General features: G+C 41.6%; 1 protein-coding gene across 1 annotated transcript in view; it reads right to left on the bottom strand.

The window, feature by feature from the left end:
* Window positions 1-15,387, bottom strand: part of LOC141919490 (pinopsin-like) — an 89,142-nt gene extending 73,755 nt beyond the window's left edge. Inside the window, exon 1 of the mRNA XM_074815168.1 lies at window positions 15,051-15,387. Within this exon, the coding sequence (XP_074671269.1) occupies window positions 15,051-15,387 (337 nt within the window). The remainder of the gene's footprint in view (window positions 1-15,050) is intronic.
* Between the last annotated feature and the right edge of the window lie 568 nt (window positions 15,388-15,955).

Raw genomic sequence — 15,955 nt, 5'->3', positions numbered from 1 at the left:
TTAATAAATGATCTGGAAAAGATTGTAAAGAGTGAAGTTTACTGATTATACTATGCTGAATAACTCAAAATCAACAAAAGCTGACTGTGAAGTACTGCAGAACAACCACATGAAAACTGAGTCACTGAGCAGATGAAATGCAATATTGATGTAAACTGCCATATGTAGAGAAAAACAGTCCTAGCTTTAAATACACAGTGATTGTTTCTGACTTACTGCTCTGCAAAGAGAGTTATGATAGATAGCTTCATGCAAACCGCTTCCACTAAGCAGCAATGCTCAGCAGCATTTAGAAAGCCAAACATCAAGGCTTATTAGAAAAGAGAAAACATGAAAAGGTGGGTGGGGGAAAATTATTTAGTGTTTCTCATAATACAGGAACTGGGTTTTCAACTGAAATTGTCAGGTTGCAGACTCAGAATTAACAAACAGGAGAAGGTACTTTTCATAGTACATAGTTAATAAGTAGAATTCCTTGACATATTGTATTGTGCATACTGAAATTTTGCAAGGTTCCCAAGACCAAGCGGCCTGAGAGATAAATCCAGGAAGATATGTTAGGCTTAAAAGTACTACTTCAGTGCTGAAGTCCCTACACCACAAATGACAAGCTGCTGGGATCACAAACTGGATAAATACCACTGGATGCTGAAAGTCATCCTAACTTTTAGAGTTCTAGAAGCATAGCTGGGCAACATATTTTTGAATGGCAAATACTTAGTATGTATATACACAATGGTTTTCAAGGCACAACTATTATTTAGTCGTTGAAACGATAAGAAGAAACAATTACAGCAAAGTAAGAGGCCATTACCTGCTTCTACTATTAATATTACTTTCCCAAAGGTCTGAGTGCCCCCAACCCCAGAAAAGAGATTAACACTTGTAAAACTCCTACTCATGCTCATCCTCAAATTCCTTGTTAAACAGCCCTTGATGCACTGACCAACAGAGAAAAACTGTTATATGGAGCAAACCAGATGGCTGTACGTCTACTGCTCTTACCACAAAGAATATTAAGCTAGGGCTCTGTCTTGCCTCATAACCTGCTTTCTACCCATTAGAAAAAGCCCATCTAAATCCTGACTGGCATATTTATCTGGCAGCCTTTCATCCTACTCCTCTGATACAGTTCTTGCCTGTCACAAGAATATTAAATAGACATACACTTTCCATTTTAAGAAGTACACACAATAAAGCAATCCTCAACATCCTCATACAGCCATTGCTGGACCTCAGCCCTCTTGCACTACAACACGCTCTTTCTCTGAAAACTGAGCAGACCAAAAACAGAGCAAAATTCGGCAGTTTGGATAAATTAAGGCAAACTGCTGGAATTTGTTACAGTGACTTTCATGGAGATGAGCTGCTTTGTATATTGTAGTCAGTGTACAGAACATAATACACACCCAAATACCATGTAGATACTCCACCCTTTCACTAAGAGGCAGAATTTGTAACTCCTCATGCCTGCAGTATTACTTCCTACCCTAGAACAGTTTCTAATTAGCTCCTGCTGAACTCACGCAGATGGCTCAGCCATGGGGATGGCCATTAGCCTCCCGTGCAGTGCTTGCTCTGCCGCCAGAGGTGGAGAGAAAGGCAGCATTCCTGACCACCGCATGAGATCCCTGCTCCAGAATACTCTGCCTTGTGCTGCCTGCTGCACAAGCATGCTAACAGCTCACATAATTTCATTAGGGTGATTAAATGTGTCAGTGTAAAGAGGTCCCCCGGTAAATTCATAAACAGCCTGAACACAGAACAGAAATTACCCACAAACTATAAATTTGGCAAACAATAATGCTTCAGTGTGCATATGCACGTAAGCATTAAGCTTAATGCAGACCCAGCCCTATTCAACCATTGCATGTTCTAAAAGTTTCATAAGGACAAACTAAAAGGGATTATCCATATGCAAATCTTGCCAGATGTTAGTGTACTATTTCAGTATTATCTCAGAGGTCTGTACTAGACTCAGACAACACTTAGATATCAAGCAATAGAACACCACATATGTGAATTAACTAATGGTTTTGAATCTTAGAAATTGTTAGAGTCCTAATCTAAGCAGTTTTACATTGCTGTTGATTATTAGAGATGATCAAACTATTCCTTATGAAAAATTCTCACGATCAAGTCTACTTTCTTCTGCCCTTTTCTTCCAATAGCTATTTGGTCCTGAACAAATTTCTACTGTTATAAATCTCTAAAAAAAATTCAGCATAAACCAATTTCCATCTATTGACTCACCTGAAGCCTGTTCACTTTGATCCCTTCTTCCCATAGTTATCAATTATTTCTGCTCTGGATTACAGTAGTGAAACCAATAGAAACAGTAGAACAAGGGGGGGGGGGGGGGGGGGGGAGAAACTATTGAAAATACAACTGATAAACAACACTAGAAAGCATATAGTGAATAACTGCCTCTAATAAAACACTGCAAAATATATATAAAGGTTTACAGCTTACCCCAGTGAGTCACTAGCCTTCTACATTGTGGCTGGTATACTTTCATAAGGAACAGTAGAAGTTTGTATCTAGCTATAGGATGAGATTGTACTTCCAACATATTAGCATCCATCTATGAAATGGGTTTAAGAAACCACGAACAGGAGAAGTAGTGTTAATTTTATCACATTTTGAGAAGACTTCTTGGCTGAAATTGCTGAGAGTGATTGAGCCTGATGCTGATAGCTAGCATAAGAAACCTTCAGCTGAAGCACATGAAGTCTGACACTGTTATAAAACAGCAGTTTTAAAGATGGTGCCCAGGTGACCTTGATTAGAAGCGTTATCACCTGGACCACCAACAGATGAGAGGGGAGTCAAGCAGCCCCAGGGAACTTGAGGCTTCATCCTTGTATGGGGTGATCGCTCGCTGAGCTGCCCTGCTGATCCACACTGGGCCATCACAGCACAGGTAGAGAGGGGGATAACCAGGTCCCAAACCACTCAGGAGTCAAAGCACAGGGACATTTCACAGAAAAGTAATGGTGGGATTTCAAGGGGAGGAAGCAGCTACCTGGAGTGGTGCTCCCTTGCATTTGCTGTCTGCAGATACCAAATGTTCCTCCTGCCTGTATCAGTGATGGAAAAATTTACAGCAACCAGAGGTCATTTTGAGTTAGCATTAAAAAAAAAGAAAACACAACCCACAGCCAAACCAAACCCACAAACCTTCCAGTAATAGGAGGCATTTTAATTATTTACATAGTGCATCATGTTAGCTGTGAAATCAACCAAAACAATGTGGTGTGCAAATCAATAGAGGCTGTGGTTTATTAACTTATGAGACATTTACTGAATCTCCAGTTTCAGAAATAGTTTCTCAGCTAGTGTTAATACCTAGAAAAATGCAGATGTGAACAGGATAGCTCTAAAGAAACTTATTTTTCCATGTCAGCACACTTTCTTAACAAACTTGCAAATTATTTTCTCATCTTAATTTCTAATGAGAAAGTGGCAGACACACTACCAGAAAAAAAAAATACTTTAAGTGTGAAGTATTGGCCACTGCTGAGAAAAAGGGGAAAAATGAAATTGATAGTTATTACCTATTATTGTGTCATTAGTTGGAACTATGCCAATGGTCCTGTACCCCTTTTATTACTGAAAAGCCTGTAAGTATTAATTTGCTTACTAGACTGGAAGATGTAGCATTCTGCTTAAATGCTTCCTAAAAAGAAACAGTCACAGAAAATGAATGTCATCAGTTAAGAAAAAGCCACTAGGTATATAACTTTGATTTAAATAGCCAGAGAAAATCTGTCTCTGGTAGACAGCAGGTGCTACAAGGAAATTTTAAATTTTTTCAAAAAACTACTGAATTCTGTTCAGGTATGTCAGCACACAGATGGCCTTAAGAGTTACTAGAGATTATTAAACAAATAGTTAAATAGAGTATGATTAATAGCCTTTCATAAGCAAAGACCATTGCCCTCTAATATACTTTTTTGGATTGAGTATTGCTTATTTACTGAGCTCTAGTTTATTTCATTTTACCCACTGAGGACCAGAAAGCCAGTTACATTTTAATAACATACTTCTTCACATTGTGTGGCCTGACTACCAGCACAGCTGGTTTCTGCTTTTTCCTAAAGTAATAGAAAACCAACATCAGGCATAGCATTGCCTGGGTTAATGCCATGACCCAGGATTAGGGAACAGGACCTGAAAATGCAAATAATTAAATTTAACTCTGACAGAAATGCTGTTCCACCACCTCAAACACAGCTTACAGCCCTGACCTTTTAGACTCAATTCACCATCAGGGTAATTTTGCAAGAAATCTGATGTGGTCTTTGCCTTTAAGCTCACATACCAGATCTCTGTGTAAAGTGATGTTATTTGTGTACTTCCTTGCATAAAGTCCTCAGCATTCTGCAACACATGGCCATGACGAAGAGTGATGTCCCAGAACCAAAAGTATGCATGGCTGCTCAAAAAGGAAGCATCAAACATTGGCAGAAATTTGTAGTCACTTGCACATGCACAGAAACAGACTTTAGGCACGGACAGAACATTTTTACAGAACATAAACTGGCAATACATGGGCAGCTACCTATACACAAAAAATGCCAAAGTTATCAATTTCCTTACAGAATTCTGCTGTTCTTCTGTCCCTCTTTCCAGGGACATGTACACAAGCTGCTGTCCACCCCTCACTGCTGATATCTCTGCATGTTTTTTGAGGTTTCCTTTTGGTCAGGCAGTAGGAAAATAGAACAAAACACAGCAGAAAATTATAAGGATGGCAGCCAAAGGAAAATACAATGACTCAACCTACATGTTGGTGTAAGCTGAGGGCACTTGGGGATCAGCGACCTGTTCAGAGCAAGCCCCAGCTCCCCTTTCAGCCATGTGCTTGAATTTCTGCTGTGCTGAAAGCTGGGAGGAAGAGGGAAGTGGGGGGTTCTGGTGCACCCTGCAGTCCCACTGCAGTACGGTGTTGAGAGTGGGCTCAGCTGGAGCTGCTCAGACTAGGGGAGGGAGAAGCAACCATGCCTCTGCACACCACAGAATCTGACCTAATACTGTTAACACCAACACTCATGGTCTGCAGCGACTTAAAGACATGGGCAAATTGAATGAGACCTCAGGCGATGCTCTGCCATAATGAAGGCAAAACCTTCCCTTACCCTGAACCAGTGTTAAAGCGCCTACCAGAGTGAAGTCTCTGATTTCAGGAATAATGTTCAAAGCACTACACTAGGTCTTCCATTGTGACTTTCTCTGCATGGCATGATTCCTTCTTTATCAGGTTTTCCAAAATTATTGCCCAAGACAATTCTCAGTTTCAGGCACTTAAATTGAACACAGAAGCCCAATACTTGTGTTCTACAAATTATCTGTAGGAAGAGCAGACAGCATTTTCCCTACATGATGAATGTGGGATCTCAAGCTCTGAAAGAGAACTTGGGCACCTCTTCATGGAAACTCAACAGAAGTCTTCCAAATACTCACTGTTGGACAACTATTCCAAGTGATTTCAACATTGTACAGTGTTTAATGCCTATAGGAACTAGAAATAAACTAAGAAATAAACACAACATCGGGGAAGAGGACACTGAAATGGAGAGCGAACCACAGAATCATGTAGGTTGGAAAAGACCTTGAAGATCATCTAGTCCAACCATTAACCTAATGATAAGCAAAAGTAAGAAAATGACAGAAAGACAGAAGGAGCAATACGCACCCTATTTGTGAGGGTCATTTCATGACTCCAGAGAGGTACAGAGCGAACATCTACCTCTGAGCTTGGGCTCCCTTTATAGCTGGTGGAGATAAAGGGGCGCTTGTAGGGCACAGATCATCTCACCCCAAACAGAACATCTCAAATATGTCAAACAATTTGCATGCTGGCAGTACAAATTTGTTTTTCTAATGATTATAAAAGAAGCCTGGAAGATTGGAAAATGCCTGGTTTTACTCAGATGATTCCCCTCTGTCTCTAAGGGGTTCAGCATTTCATTTTGCCATGTAAATATGGCCCTCAGAAGTGTATTTAATAATATACCACCTATCTCACTGATTAATTATTTAAATAAAAAGAATAGCAGGCTAACTTCAGTTTCCCTAGAGAGGGGATGCCAAAGAGGAATTCAGATTACATATCTCCTGAATAAGTACTTTTGTGTTTCCATTTAGTATACTATCAGGTATAAATTCAGGTGTGTGTATATATATATATACGGTATATATCGGGTATACTTTCAAGCATATCAGGTGCTTGAAATTGAGCATAAAAATTCAGGACAAACCATCAGTTGTAACACTGTATTAAAATAAGTAAAGCCCTCTAGGTAATAACATAATTTCTCCTTTTTTTAGATAAAGGAACTGTATGCACAATTTGACCAATTCCTGTTAGTTAGACACCCTTTTTTTTTTTTTCCCCCTCTCTTTGAACCAGCAGATTATTTCTGATACTGAACAAATATCCAGGAAAGCTTGCATGGGTCATGTTGACTGCAGGCATAACAGAGTCTATACACTTCAAACAGAGAACATTTTGGGGGCTGATGCAGAACTATGTCTTCCTAAACATTACTGAGTAGCTGTGCTTGCTATCAGCTTTATTTATAGAAATATCTCTTTTAATCCCATCCCAAGTCCACTGTAAAAGGAGTCATCCCTGTTCAGTGAGCAGGTGAGGAGCTGCTAAGAGTGGTTTTGCACTGGGAGATGAGTACTTGCTCTATAAGGGCTTAGAAAACTTCAGGCTTGAGCTGTTGCAGGACCAAGCCAAGGGAGAATATATCTTTACTTCTGGAAATAAATGTGTCTTCTCATAGAAGAGCCATTCACAGAATCACAGAATCATCTAGGTTAGAAAAGACCTTGAAGATCAGTTGATCTTCCATTAACCTAACACTGACTGTTCTCAACTACACCATATCCCTAAGCAGCTATGTCAACCCGACTCTTAAACACCTTCAGGGATGGGGACTCCACCACTGCACTGGGCAGCCCATTCCAACGCCTAACAACCCATTCTGTAAAGAAATACTTCCTAATATCCAGTCTAAACCTTCCCTGGTGCAACTTGAGGCCATTACCTCTTGTCCTATCACTTGTTACTTGGTTAAAGAGACTCATCCCCAGCTCTCTGCAACCTCCTTTCAGGTAGTTGTAGAGGGCGATGAGGTCTCCCCTCAGCCTCCTCTTCTCCAGACTAAACACCCCCAGTTCCCTCAGCCGCTCCTCGTACGACATGTGCTCCAGACCCTTCACCAGCTTCGTTGCCCTTCTCTGGACATGCTCGAGTAATTCAATGTCCTTTTTGTAGTGAGGGGCCCAAAACTGAACACAGTAATCGAGATGCGGCCTCACCAGTGCCGAGTACAGGGGTAAGATCACTTCCCTGTCCCTGCTGGCCATGCTATTTCTGATACAAGCCAGGATGCCATTGGCCTTCTTGGCCACCTGGGCACAAAGCTGGCTCATGTTCAGCCGGCTGTCAATCAACACCCCAGGTCCCTCTCTGACTGGCAGCTCTCCAGCCACTCCTCCCCAAGCCTGTAGCACTGCTGGGGGTTGTTGTGGCCCAAGTGCAGCACCCGGCATTTGGCCTTATTGAAACTCCTACCGTTGGCCTTAGCCCATCGCTCCAGCCTGTCCAGGTCTCTCTGCAGAGCCTCCCGACCCTCGAGCAGATCAACACTCCCACCCAACTTGGTGTCATCTGCAAACTTACTGAGGGTGCACTCGATCCCCTCGTCTAGATCATCAACAAAGATGTTAAACAGGAGTGGCCCCAAAACAGAGCCCTGGGGGACACCACTCGTGACTGGCTGCCAACCGGACTTAACTCCATTAACCACAACTCTTCGGGCCCGGCCATGCAGCCAGTTTTTTACCCAGCAAAGTGTGCGCTCATCCAAGCCTCGAGCAGCCAGTTTTGCCAGGAGAATGCTGTGGGAAACAGTGTCAAAGGCCTTACTAAATATCCACAGCCTTTCCCTCATCCAATAAGCAGGTCGCCCTGTCGTAGAAGGAGATCAGGTTTGTCAAGCAGGACCTGCCTTTCATAAACCCATGCTGACTGGGCCTGATCATCTGGTTGTCCCGCATGTGTTGTGTGATGGTACTCAGGATGAGCTGCTCCATCAGCTTCCCGGGCACTGAAGTCAAGCTGACAGGCCTGTAATTTCCCGGATCATCCTTCCGACCCTTCTTATATATGGGCATCACATTGGCCAGTTTCCAATCTGTCGGGACCTCCCCGGTCAGCCAGGACTGCTGGTAAATGATGGAAAGCAGCTTGGCGAGCACCCCAGCCAGCTCCTTCAGCACCCTCGGGTGTATCCCATCAGGTCCCATAGACTTGTGTGTGTCTATGTGATGCAGTAGGTCACTGACTATCTCCTCCCGGATTGCCGGGGGCATCGTTCTCCCAGTCTCTGTCTTCTGGCTGAGGAGGCTGGATTCCCTCAATACAACTAGTCTTGTTATTAAAGACTGAGGCGAAGAAGGCATTAAGCACCTCAGCCTTTTCTTCATCACTCGTTACCATGTTTCCTCCTGCATCTAGCAGGGGATAGAGGCTCTCCCTGGTCTTTCTTTTGCTGTTGACATACTTACAGAAATATTTCTTGTTATCCTTAACTGCTGAAGCCAGATTAATTTCTAGCTGGGCTTTAGACCTCCTGATTTCCACCCTGCATAGCCTCACAGCGTCTTTGTCATCATTGTGAGTGGCTAGCCCCTTCTTCCAAAGGCCTTAAACTCTCCTTTTCTCCCCGAGTTGCAGCCAAAGCTCCCTGTTTAGCCAGGGTGGTCTTCTCTGCCACTGACTTCTCTTACAGCACCTGGGGACAGCCAGCTCCTGTGCCATTAAGACTTCCTTCTTAAAGAGTGCCCAGCCTTCCTGAACCCCTATACCCTTCAGGACCATCTCCCAAGGGATCCTGTCAAGCAGGTGCCTAAACAAGTCAAAGTCAGCGCTTTAGAAGTCCAGTATGGCAGTTCTGCTTCCCCCTCTCCTGGCCTCTCTAAGAATAGAGAACTCTATTATTTCGTGATCACTGTGCCCTAGTTGGCCTCCAAACACCACATCATCCACCAGTCCTTCTCTGTTCACAAAGAGGAGGTCCAGCAGGGCACCTTCTCTGGTCAGTTCACTCACCAGCTGTTTCAGGAAGTTATCTCCCACACATTCCAGGACTCTCCAGGACTGGTCCCGCTCTGCTGTGTTGTATTTCCAGCAGAGGTCTGGGAAGTTAAAGTCTCCCACAAGAACAAGGGCAAGCAATCCTGAGATTTCTCCTGAGTGCCTATAGAATATTTCATCCACCTCTCTGTCCTGGTTGGGTGGCCTATAGTAGACTCCTACTACAACATCAGCCCTGTTGGGCTTCCCCCCGATTCTAACACAAAGACACTCCACCTTCACTATACTTCTGCTCAAAGCAATCATAATAGTCCCTAACATACAATGCCACCCCAGTTACTGATCCATCAATATCCCTTGCATCTTTGTTGTGCTGCATGTCTCCATCCCTTGCCTCCACTGAGATGGCAGGGTAAGGGTCATCGCTGGCACAACAGCCCACAAACTGTGGTAATCTACCCTGAGGCTTATGCCTGGGAGTTCATTTCACCTGAGGTCTCAACTGCATCTCATAAGCAGAGCATTTCCAGTATGTCAGAAGTCTGTACGCTAAATACATTAGTTTACTGCAGTGAGTCTAAGCCATAGGCATATAAAATCAAGGTAAAGGATTAAGAAGAAAATTATTTGTTTAAGGTCACAAGGCAGCTGAACTTTAAACCAAAATAATGAGCAGCTCCATTTCTCATTCAGTGTGTTCTCTGGCAGTTTACAAGGGAATAAATCAATAACTGCTTTAATGTGACTGAAAAGATTATCTACCCATAAAGCTGAGTACTATGGGATTTCTAAAAAGATTATTTTTAAAGTCCTCATTTAGATAGGACCTTGGTTCATCAATAAAGACACAAAGACACAGCTTTCCCATTGCATAGGCATCTCTCTGTCCTCTTGCATGGTGATGTTCACTTACACAACATTAATCTGAATTAATTTTTTAAAATGAAATATTGTAATCAACTTCTCAGGCAAAATGCCAGGTATTTTAACTACCATGAAGGTTGAGGAAGAGAAAACCAGCACAACCAACAGACACCTGAAAACATGAGCTAAGAGTTCAACGGTCACAAAAATATCCTTGCTAGTGATATGCCTTGAAACTTTTTCAGCATTAGAATCTACTGTTGGATTTCCTGAGGCAGGGAAATCTTCGTCTTTCCCTTATCTATTAGTCTATTTCATATTTAATCCTGATATGGCATGGTATAAAGTAGCAATTCTGAAAATGAACTCCAGAACTTATCTGAGCCCAAATTCTGCCTGTCCTACATGTTTTGGAAGTCCGCATTAGTGCAAGTATCTTGGGAAAAGATGAAATATTACTGAAAGTTTTCATCTGTTCAGAGATTTGAAATGTTTAATAAGACACTGAAGAGACTACGTGTGAGATGGTCAAAACTGCATGACAAACTTCATTTTAGGATGGCCTATCACTTTGGGTATATATGGTCTCTATGGGAGTATGTTACTAAATAATGTTTTTTTCCTAAATTAAAATCTAATGCTTAATCATTTCATGATATATTCAACAGTTCTTATTTCAGCTTTCTTGCAAAGTTTACTCAGAGTTCAGATGAGAAAATGTGCCTTGTCCCTGTGTCCCTTTCCACGTTTGCTTAAATGTATAACCATGAGCCTGCCAAACCATGGCTAAGTGGTGGGTAATGGGAGCAAATTTAGCAAATCCATCAATCTCCCCAGCTCAGTGACACGTGCACTTTCCACTGCAGTGACCTACTTGACAGAGCTGCAAACATGCACAAGCACCAGGGTAAAACCATTTATGCTGGGAGCAGCCCATGCTGTTCCTCCTCTAGCTCCATCCCTAATACTCCCCCACATCAATACCAAACAGCTCTTATGCTTCCACAGCAGGTCTCGTGATATTTAATGTTCTCGTTTAAATCCCCATTACATGCTTATTGATCAGCACCTGCACTTCCCATTAGCTTCTACAACTTCTGCTTTCTGTGAATGGTTTGAAATCACAAAGCAGATGTGTGAAAAGCAGCAGGTAAATAAACCAAACACTTACACATTGTCAGTATTTTTTTCCATTGTGCCCATGGCAACCCACTGTTGCTGGTTCTTGGGTCATGGTTTTTAAGTGCCTGAGGCAGGCAATGGATTGCCCAGTAAAGAACTTACAGCTCGATTCCACAGTAAGCAACAACAAATGTGCATTGCACTGTCAATATTGCTGGGAGGAGAATTAGAACTGCTTTCCAAATCACCTCCCAGGGCAACAATTACATGATTTTAAAAAAGGTAAGACACTTCAGAGAAAAAAAAAGTTATCTCTCACCATTCCTTTACATTTGAAACAAATCTCAGCTTCCTACTTTCACTGGCTCACCCTTCACCCAGGCCACAGACCTGGGGGATAATACCTTCACTCTCAATTTGGTTTTAAACAGGAAGAAGGAGGCTTTCACAGCATCACAAAATTAAGTGGGAGGGGAAAAAAATAATCACTAAAATACAGTCCTTGTCAGAAGCCTTTTAAGAATGAATTGCATTTAAAAATATTTTAACAGTTTGAAGTTCCCTTAGGTGTGCTTTACACATCATCAAATACTCACCAAGACATGAAGATTAGTTGCCCACTTAAAATTTCTTCATGATTTAGGAAAATACTGCAGTTTAAAAAAAAAAAATGTACATCATTGTACATCTCTTCATTTGGTACAAGAAAGTGCAATTCTACTAAAGCCAGTTTACTTACTGTAACATCACCTGAAATCGTGGCCCTATACTGATGCTTTTCCTAGTAGGATAGGATCTATCTCACAAGAAAAAAAGGAACAAATAAGAATATTGAAGTGTTTATTCTTACAAAGCTTGATGTTGAACTTCAGTTCTCCTTAATCACCTCTCCTACTACACATCTCTATTCTGGACCCTGAGCATTAGGACCTTTCCTTTTAATCTTGACGGACCAAACTCAGACATGAGGCACAAAGGAGGGGAAGCTAATTTTTAAGCAAATAGAAAGTATATAATTTTTTTTTTCCAAATAGCTAAGGGATTGCAAGATAATGTAAATAACAAAGAAATGTTCTCCTTCCAGCCTATGCAGTTTTGCCATTTCCGTGTTCTTACATGTTCCTTTTATACCATAGCCTCATATAGTATTTTGCAGTCTCTGTAGCTTTTGCATTTATGTTTATAAATCTAATCAGCTTTGCCACTCACAAGGTAGTCACTGTTATCAGGCCAAACGCTATGATCTCAACTGGACTACTTAGGTGTCAAAAAATCCTCTTGCTGACAAAAAGCTTCCTTACCCTCAGTAACTACACTGCACCAATCAGTGAGGTCTTAAGCCACCAGTTTATGACAGAAAATATACTTGATTTTCTGCCTCCTGACTTTCTGAATCACTTTCATAAGTTTTATATAAGTTTTCCAAAGTCGACAGAAGACAAGGAAAATAGTCCTACAATGAATGTTTCTTCTTTTAGCAGTAACACCTGCAAATCTCAATAAAAAGCCCACAACTCTCTCATGTCAGTTTCCAATAGCCGTTAAAAAAAGTAACCATTCCATTGTTCAGTCTATGATAATTACAGCACACACTGAATGCAAAAAAAAAACCCAAAAACATATACCTAAGCATTTTGTTTTCAAGTGCTATGAAGACCTGGAAAAGCCGTCAACATGCTGCACACCTACAGTAGCTCTCTTTTTAGCACACTCTGGAGTACAAAAATTAAAAAAACCTGATGAATAATGGTATATATCGGCAGACATAATCTGTCCATAGAGATATATAAATGCTAGGCAACATGCTACCATTATTTGCTTTTACTCATATTATTTTTCAGCAAACATTTTTTAACTCAGCAAGCAAACTCTTCAGTATGCTCTTTATACACACTAGTGAACGAAAAAAATGTTGTCATCACTGCAAGACCTCAAGAAGAGAATTGCAAAAGAATTTGTTCAACACTGTCATAAGAAGTTTCGATGTGCACAGTTCAATAACTACCTGCATTTAGGCTGCCTCAGCCACCCTGGACACCCTGCTAATAGCACCAACACCACTCGGAGGAGCTGACGTCACCTTTGGCATTCTGGGTTTTGTGTTTTTGTTTGCTTGCTTGTTCCTTGATGATCTTATCAGTTTTAAGAATTATACCAGAAACTCTCACATGAACACAGTTATCACAATAGCACAGAAATCTGCACTCCTGCCATCTATCTGATTTATACGGAAGATCTGACTTAGAAGAATTATTCAACAAGCAAGTCACCCCAGGAGAAACTTACCCATTTGCTGGTTTGATTCCACAGTTACCAGAGTGGTAACACACAGGTATCCTGACAGAAGCCATCAGGCTTGAAGGGCACCTTCAACATACTTTTTTTTTATAATCCCTCAAACACATACCTTTTTTCCCCTCCCTTGAAATGTTCAAATGTTTCTCCCATCCCTAAATAATAAAAAAAAAAAGGCTAAATCAAAGGATGGAGAAAAACCAGTCCTAATTTCTTCCTCCCTGAGAAAACTAGTTACTGAAATACTTGAATTAATACCGTTCACAAAGATGGAAATGAAACATGGAAGATGACATGTCATTCTACTCTGCACAGACCAAAACAAAAACACCCTGCCAAAACAAGCCAACGTATTGTTGGTAATGGGGTATATTTTTGGCTGGCCGAAGTCGGTGCTTTTATACTATACAACACTAGTAACTCCTGAGAGCTCACTCTGAGCAAAGCAGCAGTTCTCCAGGGGAAGCTGCCAGCCTGAGATAACTCTCAGTAGTGGAGCACACATTTGAGGAAGGGAAGGATACCAGAGACCACACCACTGGAAACAGCAAGAGCTTATACTTCAGGTAGAAAATGTGGATTTTCATCCACATCCATCCACAGCTTGACTCTACATCAAGGGCTGTGGGAGCCTACCTGCACGAGACATACCACAACTCCAGGGTGGGAGAAGAGCTAGGGATGTACTCAACCCTGTCCTGGTGGCCTAGAGGCACCAAAGCAAGGATGTACAGCAGTGGGGAGCTGTGCCAGGTCTCCCAGTCTGGGTGAGATAAGGATCGTGTCTAGATGTGCACCCACAGGCCAGTTTATGCTTTAGCGGATGGTTTTTTTGAACGTAGGAATAAATGCAGAGAGCGTCACTATCTGGTGATATAATTCTTAAAGTGATGGGCCACCTTGGAGGGTTGAAGGCTGCTCTCTTGACTGTGCTTTTAACTTTTTTTAATAATGAAAATAATTTTCAGTTAAAACACTTAAATCTAACAGTACAAAATCTGGTTGCAAGAAAAGTTCTGTTTGGACAGGAGAAGAATGCTGAACACTGTTTTACCACGGCTTTGATGCACACTTTGACTATTTCCAACAAATCTATTCCTATGACTTAATTTGCTATTGAATTTGCAAGCAGTAATATTAAAATAAGGTTTTGCCTTGAGGGAGAACTCAAAGAATCTTATGATGAAAACTGTCATTATCTGGGAAATAAGAGAATTCATATTATAGATTGATAGATAATTACAAGTGGTAAATGGAGTACTTTCAGGAGGTTTTTTTCATGATAGAAGCAGCACTGAGGGGCCTGCAGTTCAGCATTAGTAAGTATTTTCCTGAAAAAGGGTATTATATGTTTTCATACACTAGTCAAACTCCTTCCAGTGGCTTGCCTCTTTCTAGATGCCATTTCTAGCTCTTAGAAACAAGTAATTTCAAAAAATGGGATGTTAGGAAATATTTATCAGATCTTTACTACTCTTTCATAAACTCTTTTGTCAAAATGTTTTAAACATGCATTTCACTTGTGTTTGATCATAACAAGGCAATCAAAGCATCTTTCTGTTTACCATAGAGCAGCAGTGAGCTCACTGATCAAGTTGCTTCATGCACCAGTGTTAAAAAGAATAAGATAAGAGAATTGTCATTGAATTCTTACCAAAGCAAGAATTGACAAAGCCATACCACCTACAACCATGCTTTCCTCCAATCCATTTTCCATGGATGTTGGATGCAAAACTGAGGGTAGTGCCCGAGATGCACACTAACATGTCACTGATACTAATGTTCAAGAGGAGCATGTTGACTGGGTTACGGAGGGTTTTAAACTTGCAGAAGAGGATGAGGACAATCAAGTTATTCAAGAAACCAAAAAAAAAAATAAATCCAAGAAAAACAGCCACTACTGTGTGCCCGTATCGTGAGAGTCCAGCCCTTGCCTCAACAGGATCTGTAGGTGCACCAAAGCTCACGTTGTATGTCCAAGTGTGGTTCATTCTGGACTTTCACACAGATCGGTGAGGGCAGAGATGCCAGGTGCCTTGCGCTGAAGTCCTCCAGCAGCTTTCCAGAAGCATCCCTCCATCACAGGTCAAATCATCTCAGGAGCCTTGTGATCTTCACTAAGCTGAGACACCTCTTAGATGGTTATTCAGGTGTGAAATACTGTATTGCAGTGCGGGAGATACAGACATGTGAACAATCACACTGTGATTAAGCAATGCCTACTTTAATATGGTGGACAAGCCTTTTATAATGCAGGTGAAAATCACAAGATACAATCACATGGTACAATTCTTTCTGATTGGACAGTTAGCTTTGCACATGCTCCTTAAGCTCTCTTCTGATTGGATGAGAACTGCCACATCGACATTGTACAAACTTCTTCTCTGCCCAGACCAACACCCTGAAGTTGTTTACCTTCCTGGGTTCTTCCTCATTCTTCCAGGGTCATCTCCTCGTCACATCCTCGCCGAAGCTGAGGCTTTGCCAGTCTTGCTCATATGCAGGATTGCTCACACGTCCATTTTCTCGCAGGGACTCCTTCAGAATCCCCACACTGCA

Source organism: Strix aluco, chromosome 2, assembly GCF_031877795.1.
Source record: "Strix aluco isolate bStrAlu1 chromosome 2, bStrAlu1.hap1, whole genome shotgun sequence".
In the NCBI taxonomy this organism is placed as follows: domain Eukaryota; kingdom Metazoa; phylum Chordata; class Aves; order Strigiformes; family Strigidae; genus Strix; species Strix aluco.
Note: the sequence above shows the minus strand (reverse complement) of the source record. Positions and strands in the feature narration are given on the sequence as shown.